Source organism: Anser brachyrhynchus (genome assembly GCF_964034855.1).
Source record: "Anser brachyrhynchus genome assembly, chromosome: 1".
NCBI classification, from domain to species: domain Eukaryota; kingdom Metazoa; phylum Chordata; class Aves; order Anseriformes; family Anatidae; genus Anser; species Anser brachyrhynchus.
In genome coordinates this window covers 205,343,816-205,366,604 of record NC_137694.1, presented here as the reverse complement: position 1 = coordinate 205,366,604, position 22,789 = coordinate 205,343,816, and the positions used below count along the sequence as shown (strand labels likewise).

At 41.3% G+C, this 22,789-nt stretch overlaps 2 protein-coding genes across 41 annotated transcripts in view; one reads left to right on the top strand and one right to left on the bottom strand.

Moving 5' to 3' along the window:
* The window catches only part of DLG2 (discs large MAGUK scaffold protein 2), a 1,042,459-nt gene extending 1,026,387 nt beyond the window's left edge, over positions 1–16,072 (top strand). For all 39 annotated transcript variants that reach the window (XM_080581564.1, XM_080581542.1, XM_080581576.1 and 36 more), the window contains 6 exons: positions 1,220–1,270; positions 1,750–1,851; positions 2,850–3,022; positions 3,722–3,831; positions 9,575–9,666; positions 10,714–16,072. In XM_080581564.1, the coding sequence (XP_080437690.1) occupies positions 1,220–1,270; positions 1,750–1,851; positions 2,850–3,022; positions 3,722–3,831; positions 9,575–9,666; positions 10,714–10,820 (635 nt within the window). In that variant the 3' untranslated portion in view covers positions 10,821–16,072. The remainder of the gene's footprint in view (positions 1–1,219; positions 1,271–1,749; positions 1,852–2,849; positions 3,023–3,721; positions 3,832–9,574; positions 9,667–10,713) is intronic.
* The window catches only part of LOC308190440 (uncharacterized protein), a 304,946-nt gene that overhangs the window by 175,360 nt on the left and 106,797 nt on the right, over positions 1–22,789 (bottom strand). The gene's annotated exons all lie outside the window — the stretch shown is intronic.

The following is a 22,789-nucleotide window of genomic DNA, read 5'->3' as shown; positions in this document are numbered from 1 at the left end:
TGCATTCTATAGAAGTCCTGTTAATATAGTTAAGGAGCCTCAAGAGTGACTTAGCTATCAGTCACACTACCTCAGGGTGAACTGTACCTCCCTCTAAATCCTACCTATATCATTCATCAGGAATCATGTAGCACTCTTCCTCTCTATATGCACACTTTGGTTTGTCAGGAGCCCATCCGAATAATGTCATACAGTCTCACATGTGTGCAAGCAGATGACATGAAGGCAATCCTATTTTGTAGAAGCACAGGTGCCCATAATGACACCCTTTCTTCCATAGTATCTAAATCTGTTACAAAATCCCAGGTGTGAATCTTCTCAAAGATGAACCCTAAACTGAGGAAAAATAAAATCATGATTTTAAATTTGATAAGCCTAAGTCATACTTATAACCTGCCAAAGCTCTTATGTGGTACCAGACGTGTGACAGTGACCCCAAAAGAAAGATGTGCGGGAATTTTTCATGCAGTAGATTGAAGAATCCTCCCTCCTCTCCTCTTTCACTTTTGTAGACGAAGCGACAATGGTGCAGCAGGGCTGTACACCTGCACCCAAGTCCTGAACCATATAGTTTCACTCATGTCTTGTGTCAAAGTCCTCTGCTTTGCTTCCCAAAATGTCACGGTGAGGAAACACTCTCCTAGCAGCAGTGGAGGCAGTTTAAGGGCATAAAATATGACACTTTTGTGATAGTTGTCTTCAGGTAAAGGATAAGGGTCAGAGAACAGTTCATAGCTGGATAACAGGCTGTGAATAAACTAAACTATGGAGTTTACACACAGAAGGATGATCAGCCAAAATGTACTTTTTTTGCGGGTAAAACGTTCAATTTAGGTAACCCATGGATATGTCCTGCAGCAGCGTGTTAGGGTCTTAAGTGGACAAGCAAAATAATTGTATCTGAAGTTTCTGCACTATCCATGTAAACAGCCTTGCTATCAAGTCAATGCATGAGGTCTTATTGTCTATGCTATTCTGGATCATTGAAAAAGCCCAGTTTCAGTGAAGAGAATTGAAATATATGGTAGGGGAGGGAGGGGAAGGGAAAAAAAGTGATCTCAGCAGCCTGAAGTTTTGAGGGCCTTTGGAATGGTTCCGGTGAGCACAGTTCCAGAGAGAAGTGTTGAACCCAATCTGCGTGTGTGAAGCATTTTACCAAGCTTCAGTTTAGGAAGCGTTGCATGTCAGCTTCAATCTCTTCTCTTTCTTCTCTCATCAGGAGGCCAAGAAGACTGCATCCTTTCTTATGAGCCTGTCACAAGACAGGAAAGTAAGTTTCACGTGCTTTTCTGTCACTGTTCCTTACATCTTTCATTTTACATGTTGGGGACAGCAGAGTAGTAAGCCCTGCTGTGGCAGCCCCAGATTCTCCATGGCACCTTCTTGTCCACTCAGGCCATCGTATGCATAAGAAATGACATCAGGGTGTCCCTTGCTATCTAAATCTCCTCACTATATATACCTGCTTCCTGACAATCCCAGGACTCCCCCCAGTATGCTCCCATGGCCTTTACTAGTGGTGTTGAATACATCTGCATGCACCATCACCGAGCTCTGAGCCCTGCCAAACGAGTAGTACTGGTTCCATTTTCCCTAGTCACGTCAATAAAAAAATGATCCCTCAATAAAAGCTAGACCTAAGATTTCACTTCAGACATAAGGCAGCAACTCTGCTTAGTACAACTTTGGGAATATTTGCTGTTATTGCCACTAACGTCATCAAAATGCACCTTTCTTTTTGTTTGCCAGTTAATTACACCAGGCCGGTTATTATTCTGGGCCCTATGAAAGATCGGATAAACGATGATTTGATATCTGAATTCCCTGATAAGTTTGGGTCATGCGTACCACGTAAGTATGATTTTATTCTTCGTTCTGCAGCGGAGTCAGTTATATCCCTTGATGCCATGCATTAACTGAATTGCGGTGAAAGCAGTGTCTGCAAACTTTATGTAGCTGAGTTTCTCAAAAGCCATTTTTCCATCAGAGGAAAAAGGTCAAAGGAACAAACACAAAAAGATTGTGGAGGTCTGTGATTGAGGTTTATGTGGTAAGGTTTGGTAGTGGGGGGGCTGCAGGATGGCCTCTGTGAGAAGAGTCCAGATGCTGCCCCATGTCCCCCTTTAAACAGGGGGCCTTTTAACCACAAACTCAGTTTACTAATCAATTAGTCTTTTATTTCTTAAACAAGATAAAATTTTGACATACTGGTAAAATGTAAAATGTTTCAACTCAGTTAAACATCATCCACCAACAAAATTATGAAGTAGCCTGTGACTTGTGTGAGATCTAGCCTGCCTCCTCTGAAAGCAATACTAGCCCCTGAATTAAGTGGTGTTTATATCTTGGATCACTAGAGGTTGTTGAGTGTTTATTGCAGTCTCTGATTGCAGTCTTACTTCATTTAAAGATGTTGTCTCTGCAAATACAACAGCTTAAAATGACTAGAGATGAAAGCAGAATCAGCCTTATAATTAAGGCTAAATTAAATTGATGAGATTGCCATTCATTTTTGTCACCATAGTAGGATTAGTTTCGCAATATGAAATGTGTTTTGCATTTGAGTGCATTTGTGATCATGATGAAAAAAGTGGAATTCTAGCAAATGCTTATTATATGTTATCCTGTGATTGTTATTGGTTAGAGGTAGACATGAGAAGGTATCACTACAAAATGACAGCTTTGTTGTCACAACTCCATTAAAAACAAGATGTAGTAGCCAAAGATACTCCCAGATGGGGAGCACCTCTACTTTACAGCATTGTCAACTGAGTAAATCTTAATCACTGCATTTTTGCATGACATGGTTTTATAGACTTCTTGATCCTTTCTTTTTTTGTTTCATGCAGATACCACACGGCCAAAACGTGACTATGAAGTGGATGGGAGAGATTATCATTTTGTCATTTCAAGAGAACAAATGGAAAAGGATATCCAAGAGCACAAATTTATAGAAGCCGGGCAGTACAATGATAATTTATATGGGACTAGTGTCCAGTCTGTGAGATTTGTGGCAGAAAGGGTAGGTTGGCACCAGCTTTACTGCCCATGCAACATGATCTGGTGTGTGGCCACACTGTATCTCAGACGTGCTTCTTCTGCCAAAAATATAAATTGTATGAAAAATGGCATCCTAATATTTACAGGATTTATGATGACTCCACTTGTAGAGTCTCTAACTTTGAATGATAACATTCTTGGCACAGTTGGTACCTAGATGTGCCACGGATTCAGCAATTTAACACAGTACCTCAAGTATGCCCCAGAACAGCCTTCCCTCTTCCCTGTATAAGACAGGTAAATCAACTTATCTCACTTCCACAGAGGCAAAGAATGAAGCCCAGAGAGATTAAATGACTTGCCTCAGGTGACACAGGGAGTCTTTGACACAAACAAGAATTGAATTAACCAGTTCAGAACATAGATATCATATTATTATTATGAACTGATTTTCCTCATCTCTGAGGAAAATCCATCACCACCCCCAGTAAAAATATATAAAAAAATATTTGTTCCCATATCTTCAAGTGTAGATTTTATATTAGGACTATATCAAAGGCAAGAGTGCAGAGGAGCAGAGTATGTGCCCTGGGGTCCCCGTTCCCTGGTGTGTCAGCCATGGCCCCATTCCAGGGCACTGCCTCACAGAATTGCTTCCTTCTTTTGACTTATCTTCAGAAAACTCTGCAGAAATAAACACATCCTCATCTGTTTCCAACAGGGCAAGCACTGTATACTCGATGTGTCAGGAAATGCTATCAAAAGACTACAAGTTGCACAACTCTATCCCATCGCTATCTTCATTAAGCCTAAATCATGGGAGCCTCTGATGTAAGTATAAACTCCTCCAAGCTCCTCCAAGTGATTTTTTTTTTTCCAGCTGTAGTCTCACGTGGCACATCACAGGTCTGAAGTCTGTGTTTTGCCTGTCCTCTAAAATCAGTAATAACATGAGGATGTGAGAACAGTGAAGACTTGCTCTCCATGCATACCATCTGCTGTACCCCAGAGTCTCAAGGAATGAGCCAAAGCTGTCTTTGAACCTTTCCCAGTTGGACATGTGGGCTTAGGTGCTGGACCATGAAGGACTCCCCACCAGTGCTCGGTGTACTTGTTCCAACCTGGCAGCAGGTTCACCAAGGACTTGTGTGTCACAGCTTGTCCCATCCAGCCTTGGGTGTTCTTGGGGTGTAGTCACAGTGTACACATGGGTGAACCAAAGGGTAAACCTGTGTCAGACTCACAGTGTATGCTTCTTCACCAGCCCTTCATTTGCTTGAAGAGCAAGAGGATAAGCAAGGACCTGCATGACCGGAGAGGGGCAAACAATCCTTCCAAGAAGGAAAAGAGAAGGCACCAATTTCATGCTGTTTCTAGGCAGACTAATTTCGGTACTCAGGAAAATCTTGGGATTAAGGGAATAGTTAAGCAGCTCAAGTATATAACTGGAAGGACAAAAAAGGTTATGAGGCAACCAATGTCAAGAGCATCAAGAGCAAGTCAAATCGACCTTATTTTCTTATGTCAGGAGATGGGTATCAATAATTCTATCTTGATTTTTATTCTGGCTCTTGACACATGTCCGTGGGACGTTCTCAGTAGCAGCTTAAGGAAATATTGTCCAGAGGGAATCATTAGAGCATGTGCACAGCCACACTCAGATGGTCATTGAAAATGGCAGTGGAAGGATAACAGATATCCTGAAAGTGTACTTCCTGAGCTGTGGGACTACTTGTTATTTTCATTAATTACTTGGACAATGAATTGGGCAGTACTTTTGTAAAGTTTATGACTAACTCAAGGCTGAGAGAGGTGGAAAGCACTTTGGAGGATAAGATTAAAATTCAATGTGAAATGAGTAAGATGAAATTCAGCACAGACAAAGGAGAGAAAATGAAATGCACAAGTACAAGCAGGGAATAATTAAGCAATAGCACTGCAGAAAAGCATCTGGCGGTTGGGATGGATCACACAGGAATATGAATGGATGGTTAATGCTGTTGCAAAAAAAGGAAACTGCCGCTGTGGGCTGCATTAACATCAGTGTTGTGTAAGGACACCATAGGCAGTTATTTTGTTTTAGTTGGTAGGGATAAGGCTTCAGCTGGAGTGCTGTTCTGGTTCTGGGTACCACCTGGGAAGTGGAGGAGGAAAGGGGGGAAAGAAAACTGAGGAGAAAATAGGGTAGTGATCTTCACATTGGTTAAAGCTCAGGATAAAATACGTTTTCCATGTACAACTATGGTAATGCAAGAATATATTGTCTTAATTTGCTGTGATGTGGATGACAGTTAGAACTCCACTCTTCTGTCACCAAAAGCTTTGCAAACACCAGGTGATGCCATAGGTATCTGTTGTACAACTAAAATGTAGATATCCCTCACTACTGTGACAGATGCATATCTGGTTATGGTAAATGTGTGCCTGCAAACATTGGGTCATAGAGCTGGAGACAGCTAACATGTCCCATCCCATGACTGAATGTGCATCCTTTTTGGCCATAGCTGGTATTAAGATTGCTGCAGGCCCAGGCACATTACAGGGAATGATGCACGGTATGTGGTACTTTTACAGTCCTGTTCTGATCAAAGAGATCTTAGGTTGGATGAATTCTTCACATTTCTTCCAGCCCTGCAATTCAGTTATATTCTGATTATCTACAGAAGGGGCATGGAAGTCTGACAGCCATCAACTGCTTTAAGATAGATCTTAACCTGCAGTTTTCCCATCCATAAAATGCTTCCATTATTTGTTTAATGCTTACGTTGCATCTGGTGTGATAAAAAACGTAGTAAATAAACATGCTTTCTACTCTGAAAATACATTAGAAATAACCAAAAGTATGGTAATAACATGAAGGCTTAGCTGATGTGATGTAAGAACAGCAAATCCCTGAACAGATTGACTAGAAAGAGCTATGAAGAGGCAAAATATTATGACAATCAACCTATTAATAAACCACAGCAATGCTAATATTTCACTTAGGACAAAACAAATTATGCAGAGTTAGCAGAATTTTCCTTAGTAGTATAAATCAAAAGTAAGCTATTCTTCATTCTCTAAACCTAAACCTGCATCAATGTTGACAGAACAGTAGGGAAAATTTTCACAAAGTGAAATCCATGATATGTCTTTGAATTCTTTGTTCTACAATACCCTGTGGAAAACACCCTTAATTAGAAATCCAGACTTTAATAGGGCAGCAAAAGTCCATTTATATCAGTACTAGTTTGGAATCTTTTTGCAGGAATATGCTTTATAGAAATAAATTATGTAAAGCCAGTACACCACCTCCTGAAAAAATGAGAAAAAAGTAATGAATTCAGGCATTCTAAATTACTGTATTCCCTGCAGCCTGCTCTCCACAAGTAACATTTTTATCTAGCTAATCTATCTAATATGTATTTTTCTTATCAAACAGGTAAGATTCTAAATTTTATTCTAATTTTCTAATTCTAACTCTAATTTCATTCTAAAGTTCTTTTAATATAAATGGTATCAATCTCTTTTAAGAATTGTATTGAGAATAATGGCATACTTCTAAGCTCCCTGCTCACAGAAATCATTTATTTTATTTAGTAATGAAGTTAAGTCACTCAGGTCTGGCTAAACATACCTTCTTTGATGTTAGCCGTAGTGGGGATTAGCAGTGTGTGGCTACTTCACAAACACAGGCTGTGCACAAGTTCCTGCTGCCTGGGAGATCCAGGGCAGCTTTCCACATTCTCATGGTGGGTCAAGCCATCTCATTTGTACCCTGGGGTAAGAAGAAGCACATGGGAAGTTCCCACAGATTAACAGCAAATCCTCACCCTAATTTTTCTCATGGCAATTTCTTTGTGCAGCCCTCTTTTTTGCTATAGTCAGAAAACATAAAAATTATAGGAATTATACCAGTATAAAATCTGCTTGAAATGATAGATCTGCCATAACTGCTACCCTTGTTCATACAAATGAGTTTAAGGTTAATTTAAGAGCAAGTTAAAATCATAAGAGACAAAAAAAATCTAATCAGAAAATTAGATTTTTTTTCCTTCCTTCCTTCCTTCCTTCCTTCCTTCCTTCCTTCCTTCCTTCCTTCCTTCCTTCCTTCCTTCCTTCCTTCCTTCCTTCCTTCCTTCCTTCCTTCCTTCCTTCCTTCCTTCCTTCCTTCCTTCCTTCCTTCCTTCCTTCCTTCCTTCCTTCCTTCCTTCCTTCCTTCCTTCCTTCCTTCCTTCCTTCCTTCCCCACCTCTACATGGCTCCACCTCACAGGTTTAATCCCAGGGGGGACCCTGTTGGTACCTCTCTTTAGAAGAGGGAAGATAGTGGTTGGATCACAAGGATGAGAGCTGGAAGTAATGAAGAGGCTTTCTGGGCGAGTGCTTCATTGGGAGAGGAGGAAAACCCTAGGAAAGGTGCCTGGAGGGACAGTTCATTGCAAGCATTTATAATTCACTATCTGTGCGGGTCCCTGGCTAGAAAAGAAAAAAATTCGAAGGGGCCATTGTTTGACAGCATTTTTAATTCAACATGAGCAATAGTCCTCCAGCTTCTCCATCTCTCTCCTGAAGGCACAGGTTGGGCAGAGGCTTGAATACAACTAGCGCAGTTTTACACCACAGGCAAATTTATGTCCTGCAAATATAATCCAAATTTCTGCTTATTCCAAGGCATTTATTTACTTACGTGCTTGTTCATATTTTTATTTGTTTTCTCCTCTGATAGTCAAAGATATTGAGGAAAACTTCTCAGAAATTTACCAGGAACAGATCTGGAAGGAGGAGGATGTTGTTAGCACTAGAATATTGGCCGAGTGAGATAAAATGTGAAGTTCACCTACAAATTTGCAATGCTATGTCCTGCTCCAAGCCAGAATTTCAGTTCAGTCACTGAAAGACATGTTCACATAGGCACAGCTGCTGAGAAACCTGACTGAACTCAATTAGATAGCAATCCTTCCAATAAATAGAATTAGTAGTATTACAAATTTAGCAGCATAACACAGATTGGCATATATTAAACCTGTTTATACAATCCACAATGACTTCCATAATCTTTTCAGAGAAATATTTCTTATCCTTCGTTTTATAAATCTGCTTTCTGCAGTGCACTGGTACTTCCGGAGAGATGTACTAAGCAGCGTTCCCACTCATATGGTTTAGTTACACAGATAGACAACTTTCAGTCATTTCTACAAAAATATTTTTGCATCTGGGACAACTTACAGGGTGCTTTTCAGAAATTAGGTGGGAGTTAGCTGTAGCGAGTTCATACTGTGGAGCACTTCATAGATCATTTTTAATGCACCATCATGCACATAATTTCCTACATGCATCACACATGTCAAACTGTATACAGTCCATTACCACATAATCATATGATTCAGTGCAAGGCATTAAATCAGATTTATGTAGGACACAAGATACTCACTTCTCTTGCTTTCCAAGTTGCCTCAGAAAATTTCCCTCATGTTTTAAGAAAACTGAATCCATGCTGTAAAAAATCCTTAAAAATTAAAATTCTATTTATTATTACTAATTAATTTGGATATCTGTAGGCATGTATGCGTAAGGCACCAAATGATTATGAGCTTGATTCTTTGCAAGTATACAGTGGTATTAACAACTGAGCGTGCACAGGCAAGACAACTCATTACTTACAGCTATTAAATAATGCCTCTGTTGAAACAGAAATGCTCCATCAAATAACAAAAGATTTGCAATAATAGAATGTTACTGGCACTTTCTACATTTTTACATTGATTGGTACCCTGAACATTTTAGAGTCTACAAGACACTCTTGACTGGGAATCTCTATATTTAGTCAGAAGGAACTGGAACAGAAGAGAACACAAATAAGTAACTCATCGTAACTCTTTCTTCCAGAGACTTAGTTTGATTTCTCATGATTTTCCAGAACTCATGCCCACACCTGAACCAAGAAGTCTTTCTGGAAGAAAGTGTGTGGGTCCCTCTGGTGCTTCCCTACAGGGTTCACAATGACTCTGGGCTTTCTCTAATAGAGTCAGGAGTTTCACTGCATGCAATCCTGCCTTTATTCATGAGTTCTTCACTTCAACTACCCCAGCTTCAGTCAAGCGTCAGATTCAAGTCCCAGCCTCAACAGCTTGGACAACCTCATTCAGCCAAGAAAGCCAGCCTTGAGCCTGGGAGATAAGGAGGCTTCTGAAGGATCTTCAGCTCTGGAGGCAGGAGTGCCTTGAGTGCTCAGACCTTGAGACCTCCTTGGCTCCCAAACTAAGCCAGGGGTTCCTGATGCCAAATGTCCCTCTCAGTTAGCAGTTACCAAATCCAGGCTTTGTATATTGTTTGAGAATGTGATGTGGTAAACCCAAAATAAAAATCTAGGGGAGAAATGGGAAATAGTCAGAGGTAAAATCTGGACATGTAGGTTAATACTACATAAAAATGAAATTAAGTATAAACTACTGAAGCTGCCCATGAACTGATGGAACAGTTTCAGCACTTGATTCCTGTACCAATCTCAGCCCATCTCTGAATTAAGTTGAGTGTATCTTTTAGAAAGCTGTTTGAGTAAGAATCTAAACGTGATGACTTCCTCTCTGTTACTAGGGAAATGAATAAACGTCTTACAGAGGAGCAAGCCAAGAAAACCTATGATCGAGCAATTAAATTAGAACAAGAATTTGGAGAATATTTTACAGGTATGTTTTTATTAAAAACGGTTGTTTCTCAAGGTGCAGTCTTTTCTTACAAAACAACTTACAAAAGTCTCTGTCTCTGGCATAAAGTGCATATTAGTATAGTGTGGCCACTGTAAAGACTGTTAGAGTGGGACTATTGTTTCCCATGAAATTCAAGGGCAGTTTGATGCCCTTAAGGAATAGCTGTGCATGAATTTTATTCCCTCCCTGCCCCAAATCTGCTTTTGCTGAAATGAGTAAAAATGTTGCATCATTGCATTCATACATACCAAGGCAGAATTCCTCACTGCCTCAAGACAATCATATAATCATGGAATACTAGAATATCCCAAGTTGGAAAGGACTCACATGGATTGTGGAAGAGAAAGAGAAAGGCATCTTCTTCCTGACCTGGAGAAGAACAGGATTTAAGGCCTCTGGGCTGCAGCATTTCCTTTGGGCTGGATTAGGCAGCTCTATACTCACTCAACTGGTATTTGTGGATAGCACTCAGTAGCCCCCACTGCTTGCATATGCTTACAGTGCACATGATCTGAACTGCAGTTCTGGATTTCTGCTGTGAGGACAGGCAATTTAAGAGTATAGACATTGCTTTGTGTTGCAGTTGCTTTATCTTCTGTAACTTTTGGCCTGATCTAATTAAATTTTGCAGGCAAAGGTGAGTTTATTATAGCCAGGTCAGGAAAAAAATAGGCTGTAAATCTGCTGCTACTTATTAGCTTCTAAATCAAATGAAATGTTAAGTTTGACTTGAAACGGTGGGAACCTACCACGCTGCCCTCTCATGGGACAGAGCTACTCGTTCTCTAAATTAACCTTGCTCATTGACTTTAAGCAGTGGGATGGGTCTTTGTCATGGGAAGGTGCCACTGTTTTGAACTTTGTTGCCATCTGCAAGGTGTATGACTTTTCCATAATCAAAAACATCACAGGGCTACTATTTCTATTTATTGCATAACTATCTGTAAGTACACTGAAAATCTGCTGACAAAGAATGCTGTAGAATGTGTCAATTAAAAGAAGTATTGATATGTTTTCTTACTGCAGCTATTGTCCAAGGAGATAGCTTAGAAGATATATATAATCAATGCAAACTTGTAATTGAAGAACAATCTGGGCCTTTCATCTGGATTCCTTCAAAGGAAAAATTATAAATTAGCCACTGCACCTCTGATTACGACGGGAGAATATTTAGAAGAAAACCATAATATACTATTTGGAGGCTTTCCTGTTTTTGTTGCATTTATGTTCTTTGCAGTCAATGTGAATTTTGATGAATGTACAACACAAAGTGTTTGAAGCCATGAAGGACACTGATGGGTCAAAGGGTAGGAACAAAAAGACTTCTACCATATAAAGCAAATCTGTTGTGTGCTGAGAGCACCAGTTGTAGGTATAAACTTTTGACATGGAGACCCTCTGTCAAGGGGAGCTAGCCACCTCCTGTGCCCGTGCGGACATTTTGATCAATTTCAATGGCTGAGCTCAGTGTGTTGATTGCTTTAAAGAGAAGTTCCCAGCTCTTGAACCTCATATAGGGCTTGATCCTGCAAGGCGCTCAGCACTTGACCCCAATTCCTACACATGTGAGTAGCCCATTGACTTGGAGTCACTTGTGATCCTTCCCTATGCCGTTCAGTCCCATCAGTTCCAGTAGGACTGTTCATGTGCTCAAAGCTAAGCACGGGCTTAAGTGTTTTGCTAGATCAGGGCCACACGCACCTTGCAAAATCAATCTCAGAGTACTTGGTTCACTTCCTACTGAAGTCATTGGTAGGTCTGTCTTTGACTTGACTGGGAGGTCGATCCTATTCTAAGCTTGTCATTGCACATTTGTAGTTGGTACACCTCTACTTTGGTAACTATGCACATCTTTTGATTTCTGAAACTAAGTCAAGCATTTCTTTTCTCCCCTTTGGAAACACTATTGCATCAGGAACTAATAACAATATAGTTTATTTTAACAGAGTTTGGGGGTGAGAGAGGATGGAAGCATTTCACATCACACGTACGTGCACACAAACCCATTCCCATGCAGACACACACAAGTATGAGGATTCACAGCACCTATGTTGACAAGGAGGGATACAACTGGGAAAAGCTTTAAAATTTTTGATTGTCTATTTTATCATTTATATTGATAGAAGGCATTTAAAGATGGAATAATTTATAAAAATAAAAATATATTGATGTATAGAAACTAATTTCTATAGGTAAAAATGTTTTTGTGAGATATTTTGTAAAGATTAATTAATTGAAAGATTAAATATTTACACCCTTGTGAGACTGTAAAATGTAAAGAGGACCATCAAGTTGCATTATCCCTTTTCTGTAACAGATTCTCTATTACTAATGACAAGCAAGATAATTCCTTAAATTGTAGTTGTCAGATTGTTTTTCTCTCAATCTAATCCTCTCCCTTGCTTCTATTTAATCACGATGAGCTCCCGTGAGAAGATCTCTTGAACTGACTGCCCTGCAGGACCTTTTCTGAACACAAAAGTATAATGCATATTTAAATTGAAATGGATGATTTTTCAGAAGCAAGATGTCAGTGCTAGAGTGCAGTTATTACACTTCACCCGAAAATGTTTTATGATTGTTCCTGTTTCTTTAAATGAAATACCAAAACTATTTGATCTTTCCTCTCTTTGTAGGCAGACAGGTCACCAACTAACTTGTATCTTCATTCATTTCACAGTCAACAAGGGTCTTAAAAGCAAAAACTGAGGCAATGGTCATTTGCGAGGGATTTGGGGAAAGTCTGTGGAATTGCAGTTTGGGGTGCAGGGAAAGGGGAGAGGGAGGTATTTTTTTCTCATTTCACATTGCCCTTCTTTTGTATACTGATGCTGTTCTTCACTCTGACACACAAGGGGACAACTGCAAGAGATACAATGACAGTAAGCTGAATTGCCTTTGCTGCTGCTGGACCAAGTTTTATAGAAAACCCACAATCTCCTGCCTGCTGTGCTGCAGGAGTCCAATACTTAATAGCTGGTGGCTACAGCAACCGTAATGTTTAAGGACGTTTTAAGGGCAAATGTTAAATAGACTCCTCAGTCACTCGTCCAATTGAAGCTTACATTTCTGCAGCCTGTCAAGCTGACAGGTATATCCAGCCAACCTCCACGGAGAGTGCAACGAGCTGGATGTTTGAAATATAGCCACCAGTGGCGACAGGGTTAAAAATATGGGCATTTTGGTGGCCTTGAGCTGGCCCCTCGCGTACTGCCCTGCTATGGTAACTTTGGGAAGTTCACACTTCTTTTATGACTATTTTTCTTGCCTGGCCAGCGCAGATTTATATACAAGGGATTCAGTTAAGTCTCCAAAAGAGCTTTGTAACCAGAAGGGCTAGAAACCTTTTTTTTTTTTTACATAAAAATGAATGAAAGCTTAGATTTGGGGTAATTCTGCAGAAATCCACAGTGTCCTCAGATCTTTGGAAGCCATGGATTATTCCATGCTGGCAAAGTACTATTGCCCCAGGTTGGGAAATAGCCCACCAGACCTGAAAAAATAAGTATCCTAAAGCAGGAACTTCATTCTAATTTTCAGCTCTGTTTTTAAGCAATCAATCACACCTGCTTCTTTGTTTCTTAGTTCAGCATGCAACCTTTTACGGCACTATCCTTCTAGTAACTGTTTTGCTTTGTCATGTGCTGTGCTTTACAGTGAACAGTAACACTATGGCTGAGTACAATCAATTTTTCCATCAGTCCTTGGTTACTGTAGTAACATTATTTATTTTTCCCTGTCTGTTTTTTGTGCTTCCAGTTTAAAGTTGCCATTGCACATCTTCTTCTTCTTCCTTTTTTTTTCCTTTTCTTTTTTTTTTAAATAAAATATATATTTAAAAACAATTCACCAAGAGAAGCAGTAAGAAGTCTTATTTCCCTTAGGACTTGTACTCCCATTTGTTTTGTGTGTTGATGTTTGTGTTTCACGTTTCAGCATCCTCAGAGCTGCAGTTCATTTTTGCATTGCAGCTGTTCAGATCATACTGGGTGGTAGTGGGAGGAGAAAGAGAAACACAAATGCAAAATTACATCTGGTGAAAAAAAAAAAAAAAAAGTCCAAAATCACAACCCACAGCAATTGGCCCCTGAGACCATATTGGTGCTAACACAGCTTAGAGTAATCAGTTTCCTTTTCTGTCCATGTAAAAGACTAGCAAGTGTCTAAACATGAGACAAATGCAAATGCTAGACCCTTTAGGAAAAGTGCCAGATCACACCCCTGGTGCTATTTCTCATGTTCTGGCACAGTGTGTAGCACCACAGGGTCTAAGCAGAACCAAAATTATCACAGCTTTTTGTCCACCCATGAATGATCACAATGGCATCTTGCTAGCTTTGTGTAGATGTGCAATATTACAACCAATTTATTTCTCCTTGCCACAGAGCATCTTCCATGCACTGACTCATTGAGAGCTTGCTAACAGGGCTCAGTGAAAAGGCTCTCTTTGTTGGCCTAATGGTCTGACCATGAACCAGTGAAAGAGCCTCTTTCTTGCTTAATTCCCCTTCCTACAGAGGTACCCTGTCCATGCTAGCGCTTTGTAATTTCTTTGGTAGTAAAGGCTGTTTCTAGATTAATATTCTGTGATGTAATTGTGTTTGTAGCTAGCATGGTTTGATGCTCCGGTATGGATAGGGTCCTAGGAACCACCCTGTGAAAGTCAAGGATAAGAAATCTCTCCGTTGCACTGAAATTTCAAATCCTCATCCTGGAGAGTGGCATTGAACCTGAGCTAATAACCACTATGAGCCAGCGACAGTGTCCTAGCTATACAACATCCACCTACCTATTTACATTTGTTTTCTATGGAGAAATTGTTGGTGTTATACCGTCACTGTTACTAGCTCATCAGCAGTCAGTCAAATTGTATTTTTGCTTTGGTTTTCTCCCTATTTTCTTTTTCTTTTTTTCAAATTATATCCCTGACCAGAGGATTCAGTGAGTGACAACATATGAGGATATTTGTAGGGAAAACAGTGTTAATGCACAAAAGTTTCAGTTTTCTTTTCAAGCTGCAGATTTAAAGCCATAATATCTGCCATGTTCACAGAAAAGTGGTCTTTTATGTTCATAGCTTTTAATCTCAGCATTTCTTCTCTTGAACATTTTCTCTGCCATGTTATGCATGCATCTCACTGTGCAACTGCATTCATGTGCTCAGGCCCATGCCTTGGTGAAATAAATGTATTTTCCTGTTCCATTAAAAATAAGACATCTTGTCAATTAGCTCAGAGGTAAGAATGAGGTTGTCATTATGTAAAAACAAATTGACTGTTCCCTTGCAGGATATTTTAGGGCACAAATCAGCATCAAAGCTGACAGCAAGTAACAGCTAAAACCTATTCAACACGTAGCTAGCCTAGATCCTCAGCTGGTGGAAATCACGGTCACTCCATCATTTTCAGTGGAGTCCGTCCCATTTACACTACCTGAATTTACACATCCATCCTCTTCATTATGTCAACTTTTTAGCACTACTGTAAAGCACCAAGGCCACATTATTAACAGCAGCTCAGCACTTTCCACCATTATTAATGCCTATATTACAGTAGCACCTAGAGGGCTAAGTCCTGGACCAAGATCCCTTGGAGGTAGGTGCAGTGAAATTACTGAATGCAAAGACACCCCATGGGCCAAACGCTATGGCCAGATTTTCAGAAGGCTTCAGCCCCACTGACATCTCACCAAGAGCAATAGGAACTGCTGCCCTGCTGGCCCTTTTGAGAATCTGTAGGGTGAGGAGTCTGAGATGTGAGCCATCGTCTCTCACCCCGCGTTACCAGCTTACACTTCTGGCCCTGACCTACAGCCCAGGTACCTTGTTCTGGAAGAGCATTCCTGAGGATGGGCAGTAGCCAGCATCCTAGGCAAGATCTTTGGAAAAAATATAAAATAATAATAATATTAATAAAAAGACAACACTGTTGGCTCTTAGTGGGATAGCAACCTTTCCATTTCTGGATTTGTGTTCCTAAATTTGAATCGGTCAGCCCGAATTTCTGAGTGCAACAGCCTGCACGCGGCAGGCCACTCCGTCCGGCATGCTGGCCGACGTGCGTCTCTTTGGCAGGATGTTTCTCAGTCCAGCTGTAGTGTGGGGTACTCAGAATCTGAACTGGAGTTTACAAAATACCCTGTCCAGCTTACACTCCTGTTATGTGTAAATACTCTGCGCATCCATTCCATTTGTGTAAAGAATAAAGCACACACAATTATAAAATTCAAGATGTATATTTCATACTAGCTGTGTCCTTGCTTATTTATTCCAGTCCAAGCTCTCAGCTGTGGTTCAGTTGTAAATGCTTGATAGAGTGTTTATAAATATGTCATGAATTTTATTATAAAATATTAATATTAAAGCATTTTTACACTTTATAGCAAATGGCTTCTTCACAAGGCATAATTTGTCTTTTTTCCTTAAAGCAGAATAGTAAAAAAGAATGAATATGCTCTTAATATGTCTTGAGACCCTATCACATCTGTCACACAAGACAGACAAATCTGGAAGTGGGATGGTGATTTCAAGAACAACCAAGGATAAACTTTTCTTTCTTGTACTTTTTCCTCTTTGACCTCACAGTAATGTGACAGTTACCACAAAGAAGATTCAATCTGGTGAGCTACTGCCAGTGTTTCCACATCACATTTTTGCTGTATATTGGGTATCATTAACATCTTGACAAATAATTATCAGATTTTTTTCTTTTAATTAAGGACTTTTTTCCATGTTTTTGACACCACAGCCATTCGGCTAAGTATTGTAGTAGTCACATGCTTACAAGCAGTGTAGTGGAGCATAAACTTCAGTTGTGCTATGGGATCCCAACAGCCCAAGAATCTTGGCTGTTGGCCATTCCAAGAAAGTCTTTGCAGATGTCTTGTGGGCTCTGGGGAGGTCACATGAACATTGTCAATTTTCAGCAGAGACAGAAACACAACAGGGACACTGCTTCTGAGACAGAACCTGTACTAAATTCAGTCTGCAGAGGACCACAGAGCTTCCATATGGCTCTGGGAGCCAGAACTGACACTACAGGGAGAAAAATTCTGTCCATGGTGTTTTACGTGCATAATCACAAGGATGGTTAATCATCTAAACTTTCATTGTGAAGCTTTAGAGTTTTTGAATAGATTCAGAAGAGGGAGGGAAGCCAAACAACAGTTCACATTGATATGCAGATGAGCATAACTTAGGAAAAAAAAAAAGTTAGCAAGTTATTTTTGAGATGCCAGCCTGTTTACTGAGAGATTTTTCACAGCAGTAAGTTACTGCTCCAACAGTCAGCAACAAAGTGAAGTTGTTTTCCTGAGCAGTGCTGTACAAAGCAATCTGTAGGTGGGCTCTTCATTACAGAGCAGCCTCTCTTAAAGTACTTCCTTCTTCACCCTGTCTCTGGGCAAACCTGAACCAATTCCCCAGACTACATTTGGGAAAAAAAAAAAAAAAAGAGAGAGAGAGAGAGAGAAGCTTGGAAAACGAATTTTGTAAAATGCCTGGGAAACAGGAGATATGTACAACTGCAGAACCTAGACATGCTGTGACAGTGGTGGCAAACCTTGCCAGCCTGTTGCCTCAGCCAGGCATGGGGCATGTCCTGAATGGGCTCCTTCTCTCACTGCCTTTTAATGGTCACTTCACATATCCAGCCAAGTATCTGAGCTCACTTTTCCAGTCATGCCCCCATGGCTTGAAAGACATGATGTCCCAGTTTGAAAAATTATTTGGGACCAGAGTCACAAAGCAGATGGGCAGTATTTCTATGTACAGAAACAACCAAGTGCCTAGTCGATCTTCGGAAAGTCACTTCACCGGTTTCCAAAGGCGTTTAGGTGCCTACCTGGGATAAGCAATTATTCATTTCACTATAATTGTATTACTTTACAGTTGACACGTACCAAGACAATGACAGCTGGATCCCTGTGTCACCTGTGGGAGAGCAGGAAAATGGAGCTTCATTACTTAAATCTCTGGGCACTTATCAAACGCTCTTCCCCATCATCAAGCCACACAGCAATCTTTATTATAAAAAATCTTGGATAGTACAGGAATAGTTACTGTAATAGCCCTACCAGAGCAGGACTCATCTACAGTCGCACCGCAAAGACTATTCCACAGCTGCAGAGTAGGGACTGGCTGGGTTGGTTGGCTGGGTACCAGTGAAACTTCCATGTCTGACCTGGTGTCTAGACCTATTTGAAAAGCTGGGGTCCAGAACAGAGCTCCCCTGCTCTGTGAAGAAGGGCTGTTCTGGATAGTACTAACCGCTACAATCGCTTGCTGATGGAGATGTTTTGTCCCTGACACACTAGGGTGTTAATGGTGCTCGATGTCCCAAGGAGGCAGAGCACTGTGCCCACAAGAGAAATCTAATTTTATTCGGTGAAGAAATTGAAATGCTTGTTGCAGAAGCTCATTAACTACTGTCAACTGCTCATTAGCCCTCCATCTAAGCAGAAGCAGGTGGTAGCAACTAGGGAAAATGAATTAGGTCTAATACATTGTTAGCATAATAGTAATAGGGCTATTACAACATCAGCAGAAAAGCAATACCCTAGCTTGCCCCTACAGTACATCAGCTCATTAGCTGAAGTCCCAGGCTAAACAAAAAGCCTGAATTTGGAGGTTTGCTCTGCTAAATACAGAAGGTAAAGAATTTTAACCTAAGCCTATTGTTGTTTCACTTCCACACACTATTTTCCTGACGCTGCCTTGCAGTAGAGTCTAGAAATGCAATAGGGAAACAGCTGTAAACTGTGATTTGCAGATGTCCTTAAGCTGCAGAGTTCTGGGGTGGGTTTTAAACATGCAAGACAAGCAGAAAGATGCTAGGAACCCAGAGTTAAATCCACCTCTTACAGCTGGTCATGTGAAGACCCAGTCTGCAGCAAAATCTCACCAGTGGCACCTCCAAATTCTGCCTGACCTCTGCCTGCCAAAGTAGGAAGGAAGGTCAGAAATAAATCATGATGGGCAGCAATGAAACACGTTCTTTTAAGATCTTCTTACCTTCTCCTCCTTTTTTCCTAAGAAAGGGAGTTGCCATGGTGCCATCTGCAGTAACAGATGGTCAAAGGGCTGTTCATTATCTTGAAAGTCAAAGCATAAGGCTAAAATGTCACAGTTATCACCATGCTTAAGTACTAAGAGTGTCAAATCTATGTCAAACACCCATGTCTTTCTCTCTTTTTTTTTTAACAGAAAGTGTTTTGAATGTTGTCAGCCTGATGGCTCAAAGAACAAATCTCAAGGGTCTGATGGCAGATGTTTGCCTTATACTCCTGTCATCACCTGTGTGCAATAGGGGTCTCAGACAGGCTTTGCAGAGTGCAGGAAGGCACTCTGTTTCCCCCTCGAGTGGTGTATTTATTGGCTGTATTCTGCCTGCTTGGATGTGATCTGCTGGGATTCAGTTGCTGATCAATGGCAGTACACCTCCAGTAAAATATTAGAGAAATGTTTTCTAAGCTTTTGACTCCTAATCTATATATAATCCTTCCTTAATAGGGCTAGCATTTGCTGTAGGTAAGAAGGCTTATTAGCTTACAATATAATCTCACAGGCAGTGTATCCAGAGCCGTTTTTTTTCAATGGCAACCACATTGTCATATTTTAATGACACCAGATGAGAAGGAAAGCAATATTCTGAGATTGTGCCCATTAAGTAGGGAAAAGCCCTTCTAATCCGCAACTCCAAGGCAGTTGGCAGAAGGAACACTTCCAACTAAACCAGCTTAGTCCATGGTGGGACTGGGTTTGGGGCATGGCTGCAGTGTATGGAAGTGAGGTAAGTGAATTTGGGATGGGGAGAACTTAGGGCAGAAATATGTGATCAGTGGAGGTTTGTCTCCATGAGCAAAGGCTCCATTAAGAACTGGCTACTTTCACAGGGCTATGCATTACTCTTGCCTGCTCCCTTGTGGTTTATTTCAGGTTCTTTAATGCCTAGGAATGTGTAGTCACCCTACCTAACCTTGTACTGAGAGACCCTGCAGGCTTCATCTGTAACTCTGTTGGTTAACGGAGTGAATCAGGGCCTGAATAATGCGAGACCTTCCCTGCACCACACCTCTCCAACAGCTCTTTCTGGGCCCTTAGGCCTTACTTATGCATCTGATATAGTTGAGGAGACTACCACCCCCTCTCCATCCCAAATTCAGTCCCACCATGAACTAAGCTCAGGCGAGCACCTAAGCTGGTTTAGTTGGAAATGCTCCTTCTGCCAATTGTCTTGGAGTTAGGGACCTACAGGGCTTTTCCCTACTTAGTGAGCACAGTCTCAGAATATTGCTTTCCTTTTCATTTGCCTGAGAGTAAGCCACCCAGCCAAGGCACAGTTTCACTGCTCACAAATGCTTTCTGAAGAGCCCATCCGTACAGGTGTCCCAAAGCCATCACCTTAGGCCAGCTCTGCCAACCGTGATAAATATCTGCAGGTTTGCTCTTCCCTACATGCACACACATGCACACATGTGCACACAGAACCACAGAATGGCTGCAGGTGGAAGGCACCTCTGGGTCCATCTGGTCCAACCCCTGCTCAAGCAGGAACACCCAGAGCAAGCCACCCAGACCCATGTCCAGGCAGCTTTTAAAGATCTCCAAGGAGGGAGATACAAGTACACATAGATGATCATTCAAGAACAGCTTTTCATCAGTTCCCACAGCAATACAGCTTCCAAAAGAGCTGAAGCCACAAGAGAGCTTGAAGGGACTAGAGCAGGCCCAGAGAGACCATGGCCTACACTATGGGAGCAGAGGGGCATTGATGCCACAGGAGCAATTGCAGCACAGGGAACTTGGAGACAGGGTTTGGATGGCAGTATCACCCCTGAGCCACTACATGACAAATACTTTAAAGGGTCAGTAGCACGCACCAGGAGATACCTGTCTCTGGTGAGCTGGTTAAAAACCTCCCTGCCAGCAGCCTTTGGTTAATAATGCACAGGGCTCAGTGTGAACCCCTTAGTGATATGGAGCCAATGTGTAGCCATGAGGAGCTCTTCTGCCTCCAGCCTGATGGACAAAAGCATCCAGTGACACAAACACCTAGCCTAAGCAGCCTGAATATTTCAGCATTAAGGGCAGCAGTGCCACATTTCCCTACCTGGACTGTGAGCACCATGTTCCCACCTACAAATCACCAGTTCAGAGTCCAGAAACTCTGACACATTTCAACTCTCACAGGGTAATTTTTTACAGCTCAGTTCTTCGATGTCCTTTACATAGGTACTTGAGCATGTACCCATTACAGCCCAGCCCAGGGCAGGAAATGTGTACAATAGGTTTTGTACGTAGCTATCTTGGAATTCAGTGCAGTGAAGCTATTGTCCCTCTAGACTGCCAAGCCTGGCTGGTAAGCTTTTAGAAAACAAATGGAAAGTACATGTATAGGTACAGGTAGGGTACATGGAGGGTTTACCACCTTGTCTGGAGCAAAGCCATTGGGGTGCTGGAGGTGTTGGTCGTTCAGGGATCAACTCCCTTAATAGCAGCTAGGGCTGAGTCTTCCCAAGCTTCCCAAGCTTCCTATAAAAAAACATTTTGTCTCATAGACAAAGATTTATATTTGCCCTCAGTGACTCTTGTTGTCTGTTTGGTAAGAAGATGGTGGAAATAGGGAGCCCTATTGGAAACAGGGAGGAAGGGGGCTGTGAAGCCAACAGTCACAGAGCCTAAGGATATTATCCTAAGTGACATCAGCAGCTAGAACTGAGGAAGGAGCATTACTCCCTTAGGACAGTATTTTCTTCTACTTCAGGAAAAACGAAGAAAAGCATTGATAACTGTAGAATAAGAGAGAAATTAAGGTGCCTTGATTACTCTTCTTCTCCATCCTCTTTCAAAATAGAAAAATTACTCAGTGTTTTCTTCATACTTTAGTGTGGAGCTGGCTAATGAACCGGTTGGAAGCAGGCATGGCAACCAAAAAAACCCTCTGGGTACGAATACGAGATGCTACAAAGCCTCCCTTATGAATCTACCACACTTGGCTCCCTCTGAAAGGCAGCTGAGATTTTTGTGTCTGGTTCAAGGGCTTCTGTGCTCAATGGGTCAGCCAGTCTCTTCAGCCTGACTTGCTCTCAGATGCTGCTGGACATACAGCTCACAGCACCTGCAAGCAATGTGTGCTGTCCCCACAAGCACTGACTCCAGCATGGTGCAGCACCATTTTCTGTCAGAGAAAACAGAATGCAGAGGTGATAGGTAATAGCTGCACACCATCAAGTCCTGTATATGTTATAAATTCAGGCACCAGACAATGTTATGGAAACTGGAGGAAAGAAGAAGAGAAAAAGTGTCACTACAACCTGCATTATTTTGCCCTATCCCAGCACTCTTAAGCTTGTAGGCTGCAAGTTCTTTGAAAATGTCATCCTCCATTTCACATGAGTGAAGCATTACAGGCACTACTTTAATGCATTCAATTACAGCCACACTGGAATTTGGCCAGAACAATGTGCCAAGCACCTCTGCTACTTCTAATGGTGTCAAGACCTGCCTTCACCTCAAAATAGAGGTGGATGTGCTCTCACACACTTCTCAGCATTTTATGCTATTTCCATAGGTTTACAGGCTTACAGCAGCACTGTGGCTCACTGTTATATTAAAAAACTTGCTGTCCTAGAGATGTCCTGTTTGGTGGGGATGAGAGCAAAAACACTGAAGGAAAAAAAAAAAAAAAGCTGAAGAGTTGGTGTGGCCATGAAAAGCTGACTTGATGACATCATCAGGGCTGCAAAGAGAGTTATCCTAAATCCATGCCTTCCTAGTCACTTACAGCATTGTATCACTGGCTACTGCCTCTGCTGCTCCTGGGACAAATGTCAAATACACAGAGAGAAATAATTAAAATCATGATCATAATAACAATAATAATAACAACAAAAACAATAACAACAACAAAAATAAAGACTTTCTCTCCAGTTTGAAATGTCATGGTTTTGGCTGCATGTCAAAAAGAGAGGGGAAGTTGAATGCGGTTGAACTTTTCACGAAGAGGTAATGCCCCAAAAGTGTCAGTCCAAAAATGACACATATTTTGACATTCAGGGCTCAGAATAAAGTATTGCACACAGACAGACCACAATAAGTCCATAT